Raw genomic sequence first — 14,850 nt, 5'->3', positions numbered from 1 at the left:
TTTTACAACTTTGTCATTCAAGAAATTTCTCACCTTATAATACCCAGAATGATATATGACAATGGTTTGAACTTTTTTATAGAATGTGAATTGTTGGGTTATTTTGGCTAAGTGGTCATTTAGAGAACCGTGACAATCTTAGTGGTCACGGGTGTGTTTGTTTCAGCAGATATAAGGTCCACGGTTATTTGAAATTAGAGGATCTTATATCAATGGATTTAAAGTCGGACACTCCATCTGATCTTAAATGTATAGTTTTCTTTCATGTACAATGTGAATTCAAAATTGAAGCTGCAAAAAAAAAAAAAAGTTTGTTTAAAGTGTATAGTTACAAATAAGGTCTTTAAGTTTTAAACAGCGATGTTTTTTTCGAGTGTAATAAGTCGAACTTGAAAAAAAATGATAAATTAAAAAAAAAAAAATGAGAGAAAAATAAAATAGGTGAGAAACTAATGACACAAACATCAAAATATATGCAGATTTGCAACAAATAAAAAATATAAAATGAAAAAAAACTGTTTGACATAAAAAAAACTGAAAAAAAAAATGTGTTTGTTTTTAATGTTGTCTAAAAAAAACGTATTGTTTTAAAGTTTCAAACGACTAGATAATTTATCACGTTTTTTAAAACTGAAGATTGATAACGCACATCTTCTAATGCAATTTTGAATAAGAGATAGGAGACTATCAAACACTACCACAATGATTTTTACCATAGGTAATTGAAAAAAGTTGGCGCTGTAATTATCTTTCATAAAAATTAGTGTTTTCATGTTCATTGCAGTGTTATTAAAATTTACATATTTAGAGAAAAGAAGTGTATTGGATGATGAGAAGAACCTCTAGAGTACAATTTCTAAAATGTGGGTTTATAACTGTTCAATTTTCTCCCCTCTTTGGGACGTTCCGAGAATGTCGCAGACACTTTGTCTAAAGCACCTTGATTGCGTATCTTATCTCAACTTTACAGACCACACTAATAAAGACTGTCCCACAAATGAAAGAAGAAAACAAAAATGTAGACCAAGTATGGTTGGAACTTTACTCAATAGAGAAAGCATCTCCTCCTCCTCCATGCGGATGCGGAGGACAAATGTTTCTCCTATCAAACACCCACAAAAAGGTAAGGTATACTGTTTGGAGTGCACATTGCATGTTTGGGCCGAACATGCAATAAATACTCAAATATTTGCATGCAACAATATAGAAATAAAGATCCACGCCAGGCTACATGTAGCTCCGCTAATGCGGCCTGTTCTACCTTACACTGTTACACTGTCATGTGTGAGTGTTAATTCAGTTATTTGTAAGAATTAAAGGGTATTTTGATGATTTTGCAATATTTTTTTTCCAATTTTGCCCTTACAAATACAGGAGGTCTCCTTTTAAAGCTGAGGATATTTAAGACCCGAATGCCACTCACGTGTTCGGGCCCAAAAATAAATATATCTTTATGGTTTCATGCAGAGTGGTCGCGTGTACCACCAGCCCTATGCAACATAATATATGCGTCACAAATGATACGGAGCATTTTTGTCATTTTTTAAGAAGAGTTGTACATTTTGAAAAGTGTTTGGGCACCCTCCTGAAAAGAGAGAAGTTGGTTATACTAATTTTTTTTGGTGCGTTAATATGATTAATGACAAAAATACCCCTAATTATATTGAAAAAAAAAAACTAAAAAAGTGAAAAGATTAAAAAGAGCATTGTTTGTTAAATAATTACCAAATATTCTCATTTTTCTTTTGGCCTATCTCACTCTTATCTGCAAAAGCAGTTTTGAACAACTTGGTTTCGTGAAAAATCAGTTTTTAGTATTTTTGTTTAAAAATTGGTTTGTATGTTTCGGTGAAACACTCAAAACTTTTTTTTTTTTTGGTAAATAACTCAAGAGAACCAGTTATTCAATCCCTTTCGAAAACTAAGTTTTTGATTTGTGAAAGAACTTGGTTTTGGTATCATCCGAACATTTAAACAAAAAAAGATTTTTGCCTTCAAAAACCTGTTCTGTTGTGTCATCCAAACATTGCATCAAAATTTCCGCTTCCATTATTTTCATCCTTTTGCCCTACGATCGGCACAGTGGGGTCATCCTCGGAATTTCACACCAGCAAAGCCATGCAAACGGGTGCACAATAATCAATCTAACTTCATCGATTTAGCGACTTCGTCTCGAGTGCCTTTCTCCATACTTATGATCATCTCGGAATAATGATAATTTCTTGTTAAAGCTAAACAAAGATGTTAGCAGTGTGTTCTATTGGTGAGACATTCATCGATCAACTAAGTCTCCGCCTTAAGACATAGAAAAAGTGGATGACTGCACTTTCTTTTTCTCCTTCCTTAATACTTTGCTTTTCATAGTTTCTGATCGTTTCAAATTTAGCTTCTTAGAACTGAATACACCAGCTTTGCTTTACTACGTGGAAACATTTCCTACCCATCTCTTAAAAACAGAGTTTTCTTTGATTTCAAGAATTGGTGGTTCCATTCGTAGACTCGGATCATACACCCTTATGTGAAAGATATTCAGTATGGCTACTCCCTCTTTTCATTACTCATACAGCTCAGTTGAACTGACATTTGCATCAAGACGATGAAAATATAAGCAGGTTCCATATGCTAGAATACTTGAGGTCGCGTTTGATTATCGCAGATCCCAGATCCATGGTTTTGAAATCTGACAGCACCCGCGGCCCGGCACCTCCCAATCGGATTTCAAATTCATGATTTTTATGCTACAACATGGATTTACGATGGGGGTGGATGCTGAAATCCACAGTTTCAGCTATCGTGAATTTCAAATCCAGATCCAAAGGGAATCAAACGCCACCTGAGATTAGTTGGTTTTAAGAAACCCTATCCTACCAACTCCAAATAGTGGTTAATCTATTGTCTCTCCTCTTGTCGACCACGTCACCGAGATAGGCGGCCTTTGGGCCAAACTTACTGTAGATAATTCAAGCCTAAGACCATGGCAATAAAGAACCAAGCCTTGCTTATAGGCTGCTTGGAACCACTTGGGCATCTATGTATGTATCCTAAAGGTGGCCTAAGATGAAGTAACGTAAAATAAACCAAGATTGATCCCCAAATATTCAGTTTGATAACATGCTACTAATTCCTTCTTGGCTTCCGGTAAATCGAAGGGCAATTTGTCACAAACACTCTACGCGGAGGCCAGAGATTCCACCCCCAAATTTACATTCGAATGAAAATCAACTAAATTAACCATACTTGAATTGTTCATAAACATAGCTGGTGATAAATGCGACCTATAGATCAGGCCAAAGATTCCACCACCAAAAAAACAAATTTTGACAGCACCCCCGACCATATTAACCATAACTAGATACTCGTAGTTGATGATAAACACGGCCTCAGCTTCATACGGCACATCAATGGTCACGAATAAACTTAAAGTATGTATATATCCTCATAATTATTTTTAACCAATGGAGTATACACTGATCGACATTATGGGGGAGCATTTTTTATCATTTCTATCAACTTCACATTGTTGGTAGGGATGCAAAAAGATACGAGTTTGGGTTAAATACTCAATAATATTTCAATTCTGATAAAACATTGAATCAGGTAGTAGTATATGACAAATACGAATACGTTCAGCCCCATCTTTTGTGGGTCAAATAATTAAACTTTAAAACCCACTTGTATTTCCTGGTTTTTACATTTTTTTAGTGCCAATGCCTTGTGTATTTTTCCCTGAACTTTACAAACAGCAGAAAATTGTAATGGAATATAGTATCTAGGAGTTTTAGATGTACCAGTAGTAAACATCTGGAGTTTGACATATCAGTAAACAAGCAGACCTGATTAATTTGGTACTACTTGGTTTCCATGTTTGTAGTTTATTACGTGCAACCAATGTTTGTAGTTTCTTACGTGCAACCAAACACATGGCGACAAAGCCAAAGAAATCCACCCTGAAAATTTTACCTTGGAAAATCATTATAATTTACTTCCATACTATCCAATATAGTGCATATGCGCGTCCGATTGCATGTGAACCATTGACCGTTGAACAGCAACAGATAGAAGTCAGGTTTTCGGCTCAAGACGCCAGAAGAAAATAAAACACCATCATCCTATTTGTTGTATTGCATCATTGTTAACTATTGCACTTGCCAATTTACTCCACTGGAACGAAGTATTCAATATCCACAAAAAAATAGAAAAGACATTACCTTAACGCTCATCTAGACAGATCATAAGGTAAATACTAGTCATCCAACAAATTAAAAATCCATGTTCCATCACTTTGTCAGACCAACATACCAAAATCAAGAAGTAAATTCTGTTCATATTGAAGCATAAAAACAATTTCAGAAATAACAAAATTCAGGCCTTTGATTATCAAATATTTCCAATGTGAACTAACAGAAAACCTCATTTCTGTTTCCAAATGCTATCCAATAACGTCTATCACTTCTAAAATCGAGACACTACACGTAATTATACAAGGCAAACCCTTAACCAACCAAGTTCTAGGAATACTCAGTTTCTAGTCGCCATCTAAACCTCCATCTTCCTTTTTCACCATACTTTCCAAGACTCTGCGAGACAAATTTACTCCTAAGGCAACACCACTTTGATTCCATTTTTCAGTGTAACTAAAGCTCAAAAGAATCGTCTCTCGCTTCCCAAGATACGGAGGCTCGCAGCTTTATTTGTCACGAGGCCCTTGAGAGCTACTGAGAAGAAAATGATGAGGCTTCAGGCGATTCAACTGGTTAAGTGCCACAGCACAGAAAGTCTACAAGGGACATTTTTCTTGATCTCCCTCATAAACAATTAAAATGGCAACCATGTGACTGTGGGCATGCATGCATGCATGTGTGTGTGTCACTGTGTATGCATGAGAGAGAGAGAGAGAGAGAGAGAGAGAGAGAGAGAGAGAGATGAGTAACAAATTGTTATGCATCATGTTGATTGTTAAACACTCTATTCCACTCCTTTATGACCTAATATACGATTGCACCATGGTCTCTCATATGGATGGATGTAACTCGATTAGTCATGTTTCCTGGGAATATTAGAAGCTAACGCTCCTTCTTTCTCAATGTCACATATACTGACTTAGCATATGTTCAATTACCAGGCTTCTAATGGAAATAATAGAATACAAAACCTAGAGGTTTGATGTAATAGGCATGCTAGATTCTTACTGTTTTAGGTGGTCCATGGAGCAACCACCCTTGTACCAGCAATATGCAGCCTTTCTTGCTTCACCTGTTTTATACAGACATTTGTCAGTGAATGCAAATACAGAAAAGCAGTCGGAGCGGGAAAGAGAAGCTTACAGGAATGTTGTAAGCAAAAAATGGGCCAAAATGCTGAATGAAAGCTCACAGCCACTTCCCTCCATCCAATCATCTGCAATCCATGTATCCTTTCCTCTGTCCACATTCATAACACCAGATACTTAATGGCAACAGGAAGAACATTCAAAGATCATTCAACTTCAGCTCTCATAAAGTGAAGGCCTAGAAGGGAACCATGTCTCATATGCCAGGAAATAACTTGAACATGAAAATGCAAGAAAAGAAAGCTTCCAGAGGACCAGAACAACTCATCCTCTAAAAATTAGATAAAAATCATGCTGCTATACCAAACAGCAACTTGGTTCTGTATGTACATTCTCTATCACTGTCAGACTTGCCTACAAGGGTGAAGCACTTGTATCAACACAGAAGCAAGAAAACAAGATATGGTGCACAAGCAAACCATATATATATATATATATCCAGTATCCACAGAAAGAGAGAGTGTGTGTCTGCAGGTTAACAATGAGACCTTGACTAAGCAAATTATAACTTTTGGCAGTATGCCAGTGACCCACTCTTGCAAATTCAACTAGCACTGAACATGAAAGACTTCTGGTTTGATAATTTAGGAGGTCTGACAAGGAATTCTAGCCAGACCCAGATGGTCATATGAAATGCCCTTGAACCTAACTCAGATCTGCAATTTTGAAAATGAAAAGCATAAATTTACAATTTGGAACAGGTATGGTTTATGTAGTCTTTATAAGCAGATGGTTTTACGAACAGTACATCCAGGCAGAAAGTATTCCTGTCTGATACCATAATCTGAGAATTGAATAAAGGACCAAGTCCCCCAGGGTACAGGACGTTGAACCTGCTGACACTTGACATGCTTAATTCATAGTAATTTTCCAATAGATATCAACAAGAACAATGGACTGCAATCCCTTGAACAAATTGACCAATAGAAGATCAAAGGGAACTCTCATAGACTTTCATGGGATTCCGATTCCCAAGATTACTGGCACAATAAAAGGACTGTCCATGTATATTTGAAAAATAGGTGCAGTATATTCAAGCACGGAAAATTATTTTTTTTGACAGGGTTTAACATTTTAACCCTGATGAAGCACATAAAAAATTTCAAAAAAGATCTTACCTTGGCAAGATCCATCGCCCTCCTGATGGAGGATGTGCGCTGACCGACAATATCTAGAGGATGTTAAATAAAACACTTGCAAAAAAAGATATAGAACTTTATGAAGAGACAGATGAATTTCTTACTATGATACACAGAGGGTACAGTCATACAGCAGATTTGCATATAGGATGATCAAGCATTTAAACGCTGGAAGGACAGATCTGCGTCAAAGCTAATATAAACACATGAGAAAATATCAAATAAATTCAGTGCCAGCTAACTGAGTTATCAATATACATAGAAGATACGTTTTAACCTACATGAACTTTACATCTTGACAACCAAAAGCCATTCACAAGAAGGGTGGTTTAGAAGCCCTGCCATCAGTAAGGAACAGTTGCCAAATGCCAATATGTTCGACGAACCAGAATAGTAGCTATAGCCTGCGCAATCTTTTTCAACAGAGGAACCCCCAAAAGCATTAAAAGCTGACAACTGATGCATAATAAAAAATATCAGCATATTTGCAATTGCAAACAAAACAGAAAGATTTATGCATCAATTCATCATAGACATTACAATACTTCCACATGTATTGCCACATGCCATTGTTCATAAAATTGAGGTGTCCATCTCCTGCAACCATCTCACATCAAGTTTACATGGCACTACGGCCATGCACATGAGCAGATGCATGAACATTGGTAAATTTTGATTGCCATTTGCCTGATGGAAAACATAAAAATTCAGCTGCCAATTTGAAAACATATTGCTTTTTTGGGACAAATTTTGGAGAAGGATCCACGTGCAACTTAATGAAATCTTAATTATACAAGTCAACATGCATAAAAGTAAATGTACAAATAAAAGCACTGCTGGAAAAATTCTAGCTTGTGTTTATCAAGTCTGAAGAAATAAAAGCAGTTGAACCTTAACATGAGAACTCACCCTACATAAACAGTACTGCCATCAAATACCAGAATAAGGTCATGAACATGACCAATGGAATAGAGCATGATTAAGCTTTTTAGTCATCGAAATCCAATATACAGACACAAAGGGAGAGTGAACGTTCATCAATTTGCAAATGGTACTGCTATTTCTCAAACATGCATAGGATTGCAAATGGAGATGTGGGATCCATGAAGCAAACAGACTTGACAAGGTGTTTCTTTACCAAAAGTACATTGCAATCTTATATTTTATGAAGGAATTTCTTTCAAGGTATTGAAAATCCAATGGATTTACAACTACATCCTTTGTAATTGATGTGGTGTTGCTGGAAAATACAGTTAGTGCAAAAACAAGGATTCAAGAAATGGTGGACACATGCAACAATAAAGAGAACGACTGAAACGTGGCCTAGTCAAACGGAAAATATATCTAAAAATCCATGCTGAACCACATGGTGCATTCAACAACTTTAGAGGCACAAACAGCATATATTTTTTGCATATCATTAATGCATCAAATACTTATCCAGGATAATATCAAGTACCAACCAATATCATGTGGCTTACCACAATGGAGCACCCTTTGCTTAAGCCTTCTCACATTTTATGGATAAGCACTTCAGATGGAGATATATTGCTCCATGACCATGATGATGAGAACTTTACACAACCTACATGAACAAATCTTTTATACAATCAACAACATGATATACAACTATATACCAGTATGAACATAAAGAGACACAACAAGCAAAGTTGAACATTAAACTAGAAAGGTATCACAAAAAAAAAATGTAGACCAGTTAAAGAAAAGAATGATCAAAGAGGAAGATAACAGGAATATTAGTTAATCCTTGCATCTCTCCTAGATAAACCCACCTGACTTTTTCCTCTGACTGCTAAATGTGAGGTTGCCAAGGTAATAAATTTAACTATCTCTTATCTTAGTTTACTTGGTCTTTGGGAGGAAAACAATTTTTCTTTGCTTCTTCTGCTGGCATTGTTGAGATCATAACCTTGAGAAAATAAACTTTTGTACAAAAAATTGCATATCTAGCAAACAAGATCATGCTAGAGTAAGATCGGTGTTATTCTGTGAAAGTCTTGTCCTAAGATGCAACGCAGTACTAAAGTAATGTAAATTGCCATATGGTTTAGGTGCAAATCGCCATATATTATGATTCAATGATATAATTATATGATTCAATGAAATAGCTACGTGAATCACCATGAAGCGAAATGTAAATCACACTAAAAATCAGCAAACAATACTATACAATATAATATTGTGTATTCCAAACTGCAATGTTGTCAATGGCCAACTATAACAGTTTGTAAATTGCCAAAAAATTAATGTACATCACCATAAACATAACGCAAAATGCAAAATGTGGGACTGCCAAGGTAATCAACTTAACTGGCATTGGTAAGATCATAATCTTGTGAATAGAATACAGATTACAGAAATTGCGCATATCTTGACAACAACCCACCAAGTGAACGCAGAGTAGCTACTGTCCATACAAGATAGTGCTAGAGTAGATTGTTATACATGATAATGTTAACGTAAATTGTGGTTCAAGATGCTCACCATTATTCCATGAAAGCAATGTAGTACTATGTAACGTAAATCACCATATATGATTTAGAACATAGAAGTAAATTGTGATATTATATGATTCAACGAAATAATTATACAAATCCCACACAATGTAAACTAAATTGGCTGGAATGGCCATATGATACTATAGTACTATAATATCATCTACTCTAAATCGCTGTGTACTGTTTTAGTAGTATGTAAATTGCCAACAAATATACATATATATATGTGTGTGTGTGTGTGTGTGTGCGTGTGTGTGATTTACATTATATCAAAGATTTTATAAATGCCACAATTTTATCATCTGTTAACTGTATAAAAATGTTACAAGTGTTACAATAAAACTGTTACAGTTAGGATGTTAAAACAAAGAATCAGCGCAACAAAAACAATTTGCTGAAACAGAATAATCATGAGTCCATGTCTACAACTACACCTTGTTGCCAAACTTTAATGACATACCAGGAGATCAACACAACTGCCGCCATCATGCAGCTGATGTAAAAAGTTGGATCATATGTACCTTTCAACCCCATTCTACATAACAAATATACCTGCATATTAAAAAACTGCACAAGTGAAGAAACAAGCAATGTACAAAAGTAGTTGGTGCATTACATACCATGTATTCATAAGGTCGTAGGACTTTCACTATGGCCCTTCACTTTTAGTTTTTTCATACTGGTTTCCATGAGCTGCAATGGACTGGTGATGAAGTAAATACACCTTTTTTAATGCATCGTTTGTTAATTTACTCATGTATTCATAGGCTTCTTCATTTTTTGATGCCAAATCTGCAACATGCAAAAGTGACCTGCACATAAGTTGGTAACGGGAGGCCACGTAGCATTTATCATCCACACTTGAACCACTTAAACAGCTTGTATTCAACATTCTTATCTTTGCATTCTTTGTCCATCTTCGCATAATATATGACTCGGGTATTTCTTTAATGTTCTCTCGATCAAGTGCCTTTAATGCATGACGACATAAAATACCTTTAAATTCATATTTTTTGCATGTACATTCAACTGCTTTGTTGCCAACATTATACGTAACATATGCTTCATGCCTTTTAGGGAACTCTTCTCCCTCCCAAACCACATGGTACCTTTGCATATTTGCTTCTGGTGTATCTACTTCTAAGCTGCAATTCAAAGCTTCAATGACTTCCTTCTTAAGCCATTCAAATGCGGTTGGGGTATATAGATCTGCAGGTTGCATCAATATTTTCATGCCCAAAGTTATTGGGCGTGTATGAAAGCCTTTTATGTCTTCTTCGAGTTCACTTTGTCTAAGACCATTTACAAATGCTTCATATTGTTCCATAAAACAAAAGATTGTTAAGCAAGAATACAAACATTTTTTCAATGTAGCATGCATACTTTCAACTCTTTGTGTGCTTATCATACCTGCACAAAAATATTGTCTTCCATATGCCAATGCCCACTTTCCTTTATCTTTATATAACCTTTGCAACCATAAATTTTTTTCAAGATTGTACACAAGAATCATTTGTTCCCATGCAAATCGAAAAGTGTCATCATCTTCACACTGAAATATGCACCTTGTAAAACTCTCCTTGAAGCCTGTCTTTTGATTAAGTATGTGACCTATGCACTTCTCTGCATTTTGGAAAATATGCCACAAACAGAGGCGATGATGTGCATTTGGCCATACATGAGACACTGCAACTGCAATTGCGTTATCAATATCTGTTAGTACAACTTGAGGGTGTTTTCCATTCATTGCTTCTGTAAACACTCTAAACAACCACTCAAATGAGTCAATGGACTCATCGGACAAAAATGCACCACCAAAAACGCAACTTTGTGAGTGATGATTCACTCCTACAAACTGCACAAATGGCCAGTGATCAGTATTAATCTTCAATGTTGTGTCGAAAACAAGCACATCATTGAAACATTCATAATCCACTCTTGATTTCGAGTCTGCCCAGAACACATTTGTGACATATCCATCTTCATCTAATTGCATTGTATTATAAAAACCAGGGTCGCTGCTTGATTTCTTTTGCAAGTAATCAAACAAAGCACATATTTCACTATTCTTCATTGTCTTTGTTCTTTTTATCCTCAAGTGGTTTCTACAATCCATGGGTGTGAATGACACATTCTCATGATCATCATTTACCTTCACAAGGTGCTGATACGTCTTCTTTGGTGCAATGTTAGCATTATTAGCTAATTTACTTGTTGCAGAACGGGAAGATGTCACTTTACGATGTGACCTTAACAAATGAGATGTAGATGGAGATGCTAAAGGGTGGTTATGATCACATATGAAGGTACGCACAAAATATTTTCCATTTGGAAGTCTTCTTAACACCATTCTTGCTGGACAACCACATCTTGTATCTGGCTTACGTGTTGTTGGATTTCCACTTGAATTCTTCCAACCTTCTTTAGAACAAACAAATGTCTTTCTCACAGTAATACCCTGTGCATTTTTATCCCAAGAAGACCTTCTAACACTGAATCCATGTCCCAAAGCATAATCATTGTAAAAATTATATGCATCATCTTCATTATCGAACTGCATTCCCTCTGTCGGAATATGAGAATCAACAGTATTTCCAGTGTCTGCATCTATATTGTTTTCAGAACTAGTAAAAATAGTATCATGTTCATCTTTCTTGTCACTAGCAACAACGCTACTTTCAGGCGCATCATTCATATCATTGACCAAAAAATTTTTACATGCAAAAATGCTTTTAGGTGCATCATTCATGAAGACGTTCTCTTTATTACCAAAACTTTCAACCGACTGAGATTTAGATTGTCCACTGCTACTAGATGATAAAGGTACCACTGTAATAAGAAGAATATCAATTAGATGAAGCAACAGTATTTTATATACCCAATAAGGCAATTTAAGCAATTTTCCATGCAATAAAGTACTTAAAGGCTAATATTTATGTTAGCTAGTAAAAACATTCACAATGATCTATGAGCTATGCATGTGGAAACTAAGAACCAACAATCAATAATGTTGCTAAGACCTACCATCCATATAAAATTAGAAGAGCAACAACTCACCACACATATAGACAATAAGCTATAATGATTTAACAACATCAAGTGATTTAACATATATCTATGTGCAATCCTAGTTATAGAAGAACATTAAATACATGAAATTTTGAAATATGCAAACTAGGTAAATATGAAAATAATTTTTATTGACTGTGAGTCATCTCATCAACTTGTTTGATGATAAGATGCCACATCTATAGTTAACTTTTCAAACCAAAGTAATAATGATTATTTCATTTGAAAACATGTTTATGTATGGCATTTGTAACATCAGATAGATCACAATACCTACACAAAATCCATACATTTACACATTTTACCTATTTGACAAACTTGCTTAATTGACATTGTCATTTTATATACTAATAATGATTACTCTCACATAACAAACTTTTAGGTTTCAACAAATAAGTTTACAAGCTAAGTCCTATAATTTGTCGTCCAAGGGGGTCTTAAGAATTCTCGCTTAAAGATGGATGTTGAGATTGAGCGAAAAATGTGGTTCGCGCTGACTCAGCAATGGCCAAACACGACCAAGCCAATGTCTTGACTCACTAGTTAGCTGAGTCATCTAATTTAGTAACTATGACGAACTTTCTTATTATTACCCTTCAAAGTATATTATATATATTTGTATGTGTAACAAAACAAGCATATTTCTATTTTTATGCTTCAATTTTCTTTCCTTGCTCGTGGCACCTTTGTTAATAACTAAAGCTTTAGATTGAAGACCTAGACAAAGGCCACTTGCTTTGCAAAAGTACCTGTGCGACTTATAAAAAGTGAGAGAGAGACTTCGTCCTGCTCGGTTTCTATCTTGCCACTTTGGAATTCCATGCAGCTCTACCCTAACTTATGCTATATCACAACCTAGTGAAAGAAATCTCCCACCCTCTGTGAACTTTCATCTGCCCACGTAAATGTCTAGTATTGTTATTTTTATCTCAAAATTACTAGTTCTACTAGGAATATACATAGCTTAAAGAACTACATACTTTCCTTGATGTCCAAATAACCGAGAAACATATAATAGATTGACTGAAAATCCCTGTCACCGCCAATTTAACCTTGAAAGAGAAATAATGACATCAACTGCCTTACTAGATGAAATAAATGACGGAACAATCTATAAGAAACCTCCATCACCATCAACCCTCCCTTTAGCGGGAAACATTAATCATACACGCAAATTTCACCACCTCTGAAACCCCACTGAACTTAACAACTCATAAATTTGGAAAGCAACAAACTAAATGACTAAACTTTAAAATCTTTTAAGCCCCCGAGCAATCACGCCTGAGCGGTCCATTTCTCTCGACTAACCTTTCCATCACAGTCGGACAAAGATGAAATATAACTTTATCTGTTAAGACAAACAAAACGAAGGAAATCACCGCACACACACACAGAGAGAGAAAGAGAGAGAGAGAGAGAGAGAGAGAGAGAGTCCACCTATCGGTTAAATGGCGAGAGGAAAAGAATACAGTAGGGCAAAAATCCAACCAGGGAATGGTAGCAGAAATAGAAACCCTAGACACCATCTGCCAACGTAACCGAAGAAAAGAGGGGAAGGAAATAGGTACCATCATCAGAACGCTCGGCCTGCTCGGCGAGCTTAGCGATGGAGACATCGCTCTCTTGATCCTTCGACGACGACATTCTTTCCCTCTTCCTCCTCCTCCGTCTCCCTCTTCTTCCTCCCCCTCCGTCTCCCTCTTCTTCCTCCCCCTCGATCTAAACAACGTGCAGAGAGATGCAAAAGAAAAATCGAATTACACAGGAGACAAAACAAAAAAGCGCCTTTTTTCCCTCCCTCGTCTCTTTTTCTGGAGCGGCAGTAGTTGCGTGCGCCGCTCGGTGCACGGAACACATATACGCTAAAAAATATATATTTGTCTTTTTTTATTAAAGACGTTTTCGTCATTAATCATACAAAATTTCGTTTCGTGTACCCAATTTTTGTTTTTTCCCCTCCGCCTTCCTTTTTTACCCAAAAAAGGCTTTGTGTTCGGTTTAGAACGCGAGAGCCGCGTGTTGATGCTATAAAATGATCGTATGCCTTTTTTTTTATAAAACTTTCAATAAAAAGAAAAAAGAAAAAAATCATTAAAATATATATTTTTAAATTTAACCATTTGGGTGGGGCAAAACGAGAACTAGATAATTTATCGAGTCGGCTTAGTTGGGATCGATAAACTTGGGTGGGATAGATATTTTTTTATAAATATTTATTTTATTAATTTATATATTATAATATTTTATTATATATAATTATATTTATATATTATTTTATACTAAAAATATATATTTTAAAATTTAATCAAACCAAACTCAAACTCAAGCTTTGAATGATTGGGCCAGTCCGAGCCCAGGCTCAGTCACACGGTACATTTTAAAAGTGTACGAATGCATCCATAGCACCTAGTTTAAGACCAGTAGATCGCATATATCACGTTTTTTGTAATACCTTCAAATGCCAGACAGAGAAGTATGAAATGAATTTAAAAATAAAATATACTAAAATATAGACGGACTATCTTACACTCGACTCAGCGTTTGTTTATGCGATAGTATTATCGAGAAATGGTTAGCCTATCAAACTTAAGGGTCTGTTTGTTTGGCAAGACTTTAATCTATCGTATAAATCTTGGTTTAAACATATAAGAAGCGACTCCACATTTTTTTTTCTCTTTCTAAATATTCTGCTTTGCGTATGTTCTTCTTATTTCACAATTAGCTTTTCCGAACTGAATACACCAATTTTGATTGTTGCATCAAGATAATGGAAATATATGCGAGTTCCATATAT

General features: G+C 35.6%; 1 protein-coding gene across 25 annotated transcripts; it reads right to left on the bottom strand.

Annotated features, from left to right (window-relative positions):
• Nucleotides 1-4,344: 4,344 nt before the first annotated feature.
• LOC116266795 (protein FAR1-RELATED SEQUENCE 5-like) lies at nucleotides 4,345-13,872 on the bottom strand. 25 transcript variants are annotated; one of them, XM_031648177.2, is made up of 8 exons: nucleotides 13,625-13,872; nucleotides 9,608-11,816; nucleotides 9,448-9,522; nucleotides 6,750-8,053; nucleotides 6,573-6,661; nucleotides 6,448-6,500; nucleotides 5,325-5,420; nucleotides 4,924-5,253 (listed from the first exon to the last, which is right to left on the bottom strand). In XM_031648177.2, exons 1-2 carry the CDS (start codon nucleotides 13,698-13,700, stop codon nucleotides 9,637-9,639), a joined length of 2,256 nt encoding a protein of 751 aa, XP_031504037.1. In that variant the 5' UTR covers nucleotides 13,701-13,872; the 3' UTR covers nucleotides 4,924-5,253; nucleotides 5,325-5,420; nucleotides 6,448-6,500; nucleotides 6,573-6,661; nucleotides 6,750-8,053; nucleotides 9,448-9,522; nucleotides 9,608-9,636. The 25 variants fall into 25 exon arrangements, with proteins under 25 accessions (XP_031504027.1, XP_031504028.1, XP_031504031.1 ...); XM_050081195.1 differs by having other exon boundaries at nucleotides 5,325-5,683; nucleotides 6,592-6,661; XM_050081196.1 differs by having other exon boundaries at nucleotides 6,592-6,661.
• Between the last annotated feature and the right edge of the window lie 978 nt (nucleotides 13,873-14,850).

Source organism: Nymphaea colorata, chromosome 13 (genome assembly GCF_008831285.2).
Source record: "Nymphaea colorata isolate Beijing-Zhang1983 chromosome 13, ASM883128v2, whole genome shotgun sequence".
NCBI classification, from domain to species: Eukaryota; Viridiplantae; Streptophyta; class Magnoliopsida; order Nymphaeales; family Nymphaeaceae; genus Nymphaea; species Nymphaea colorata.
This window is presented reverse-complemented; position numbering and strand designations above follow the sequence as displayed.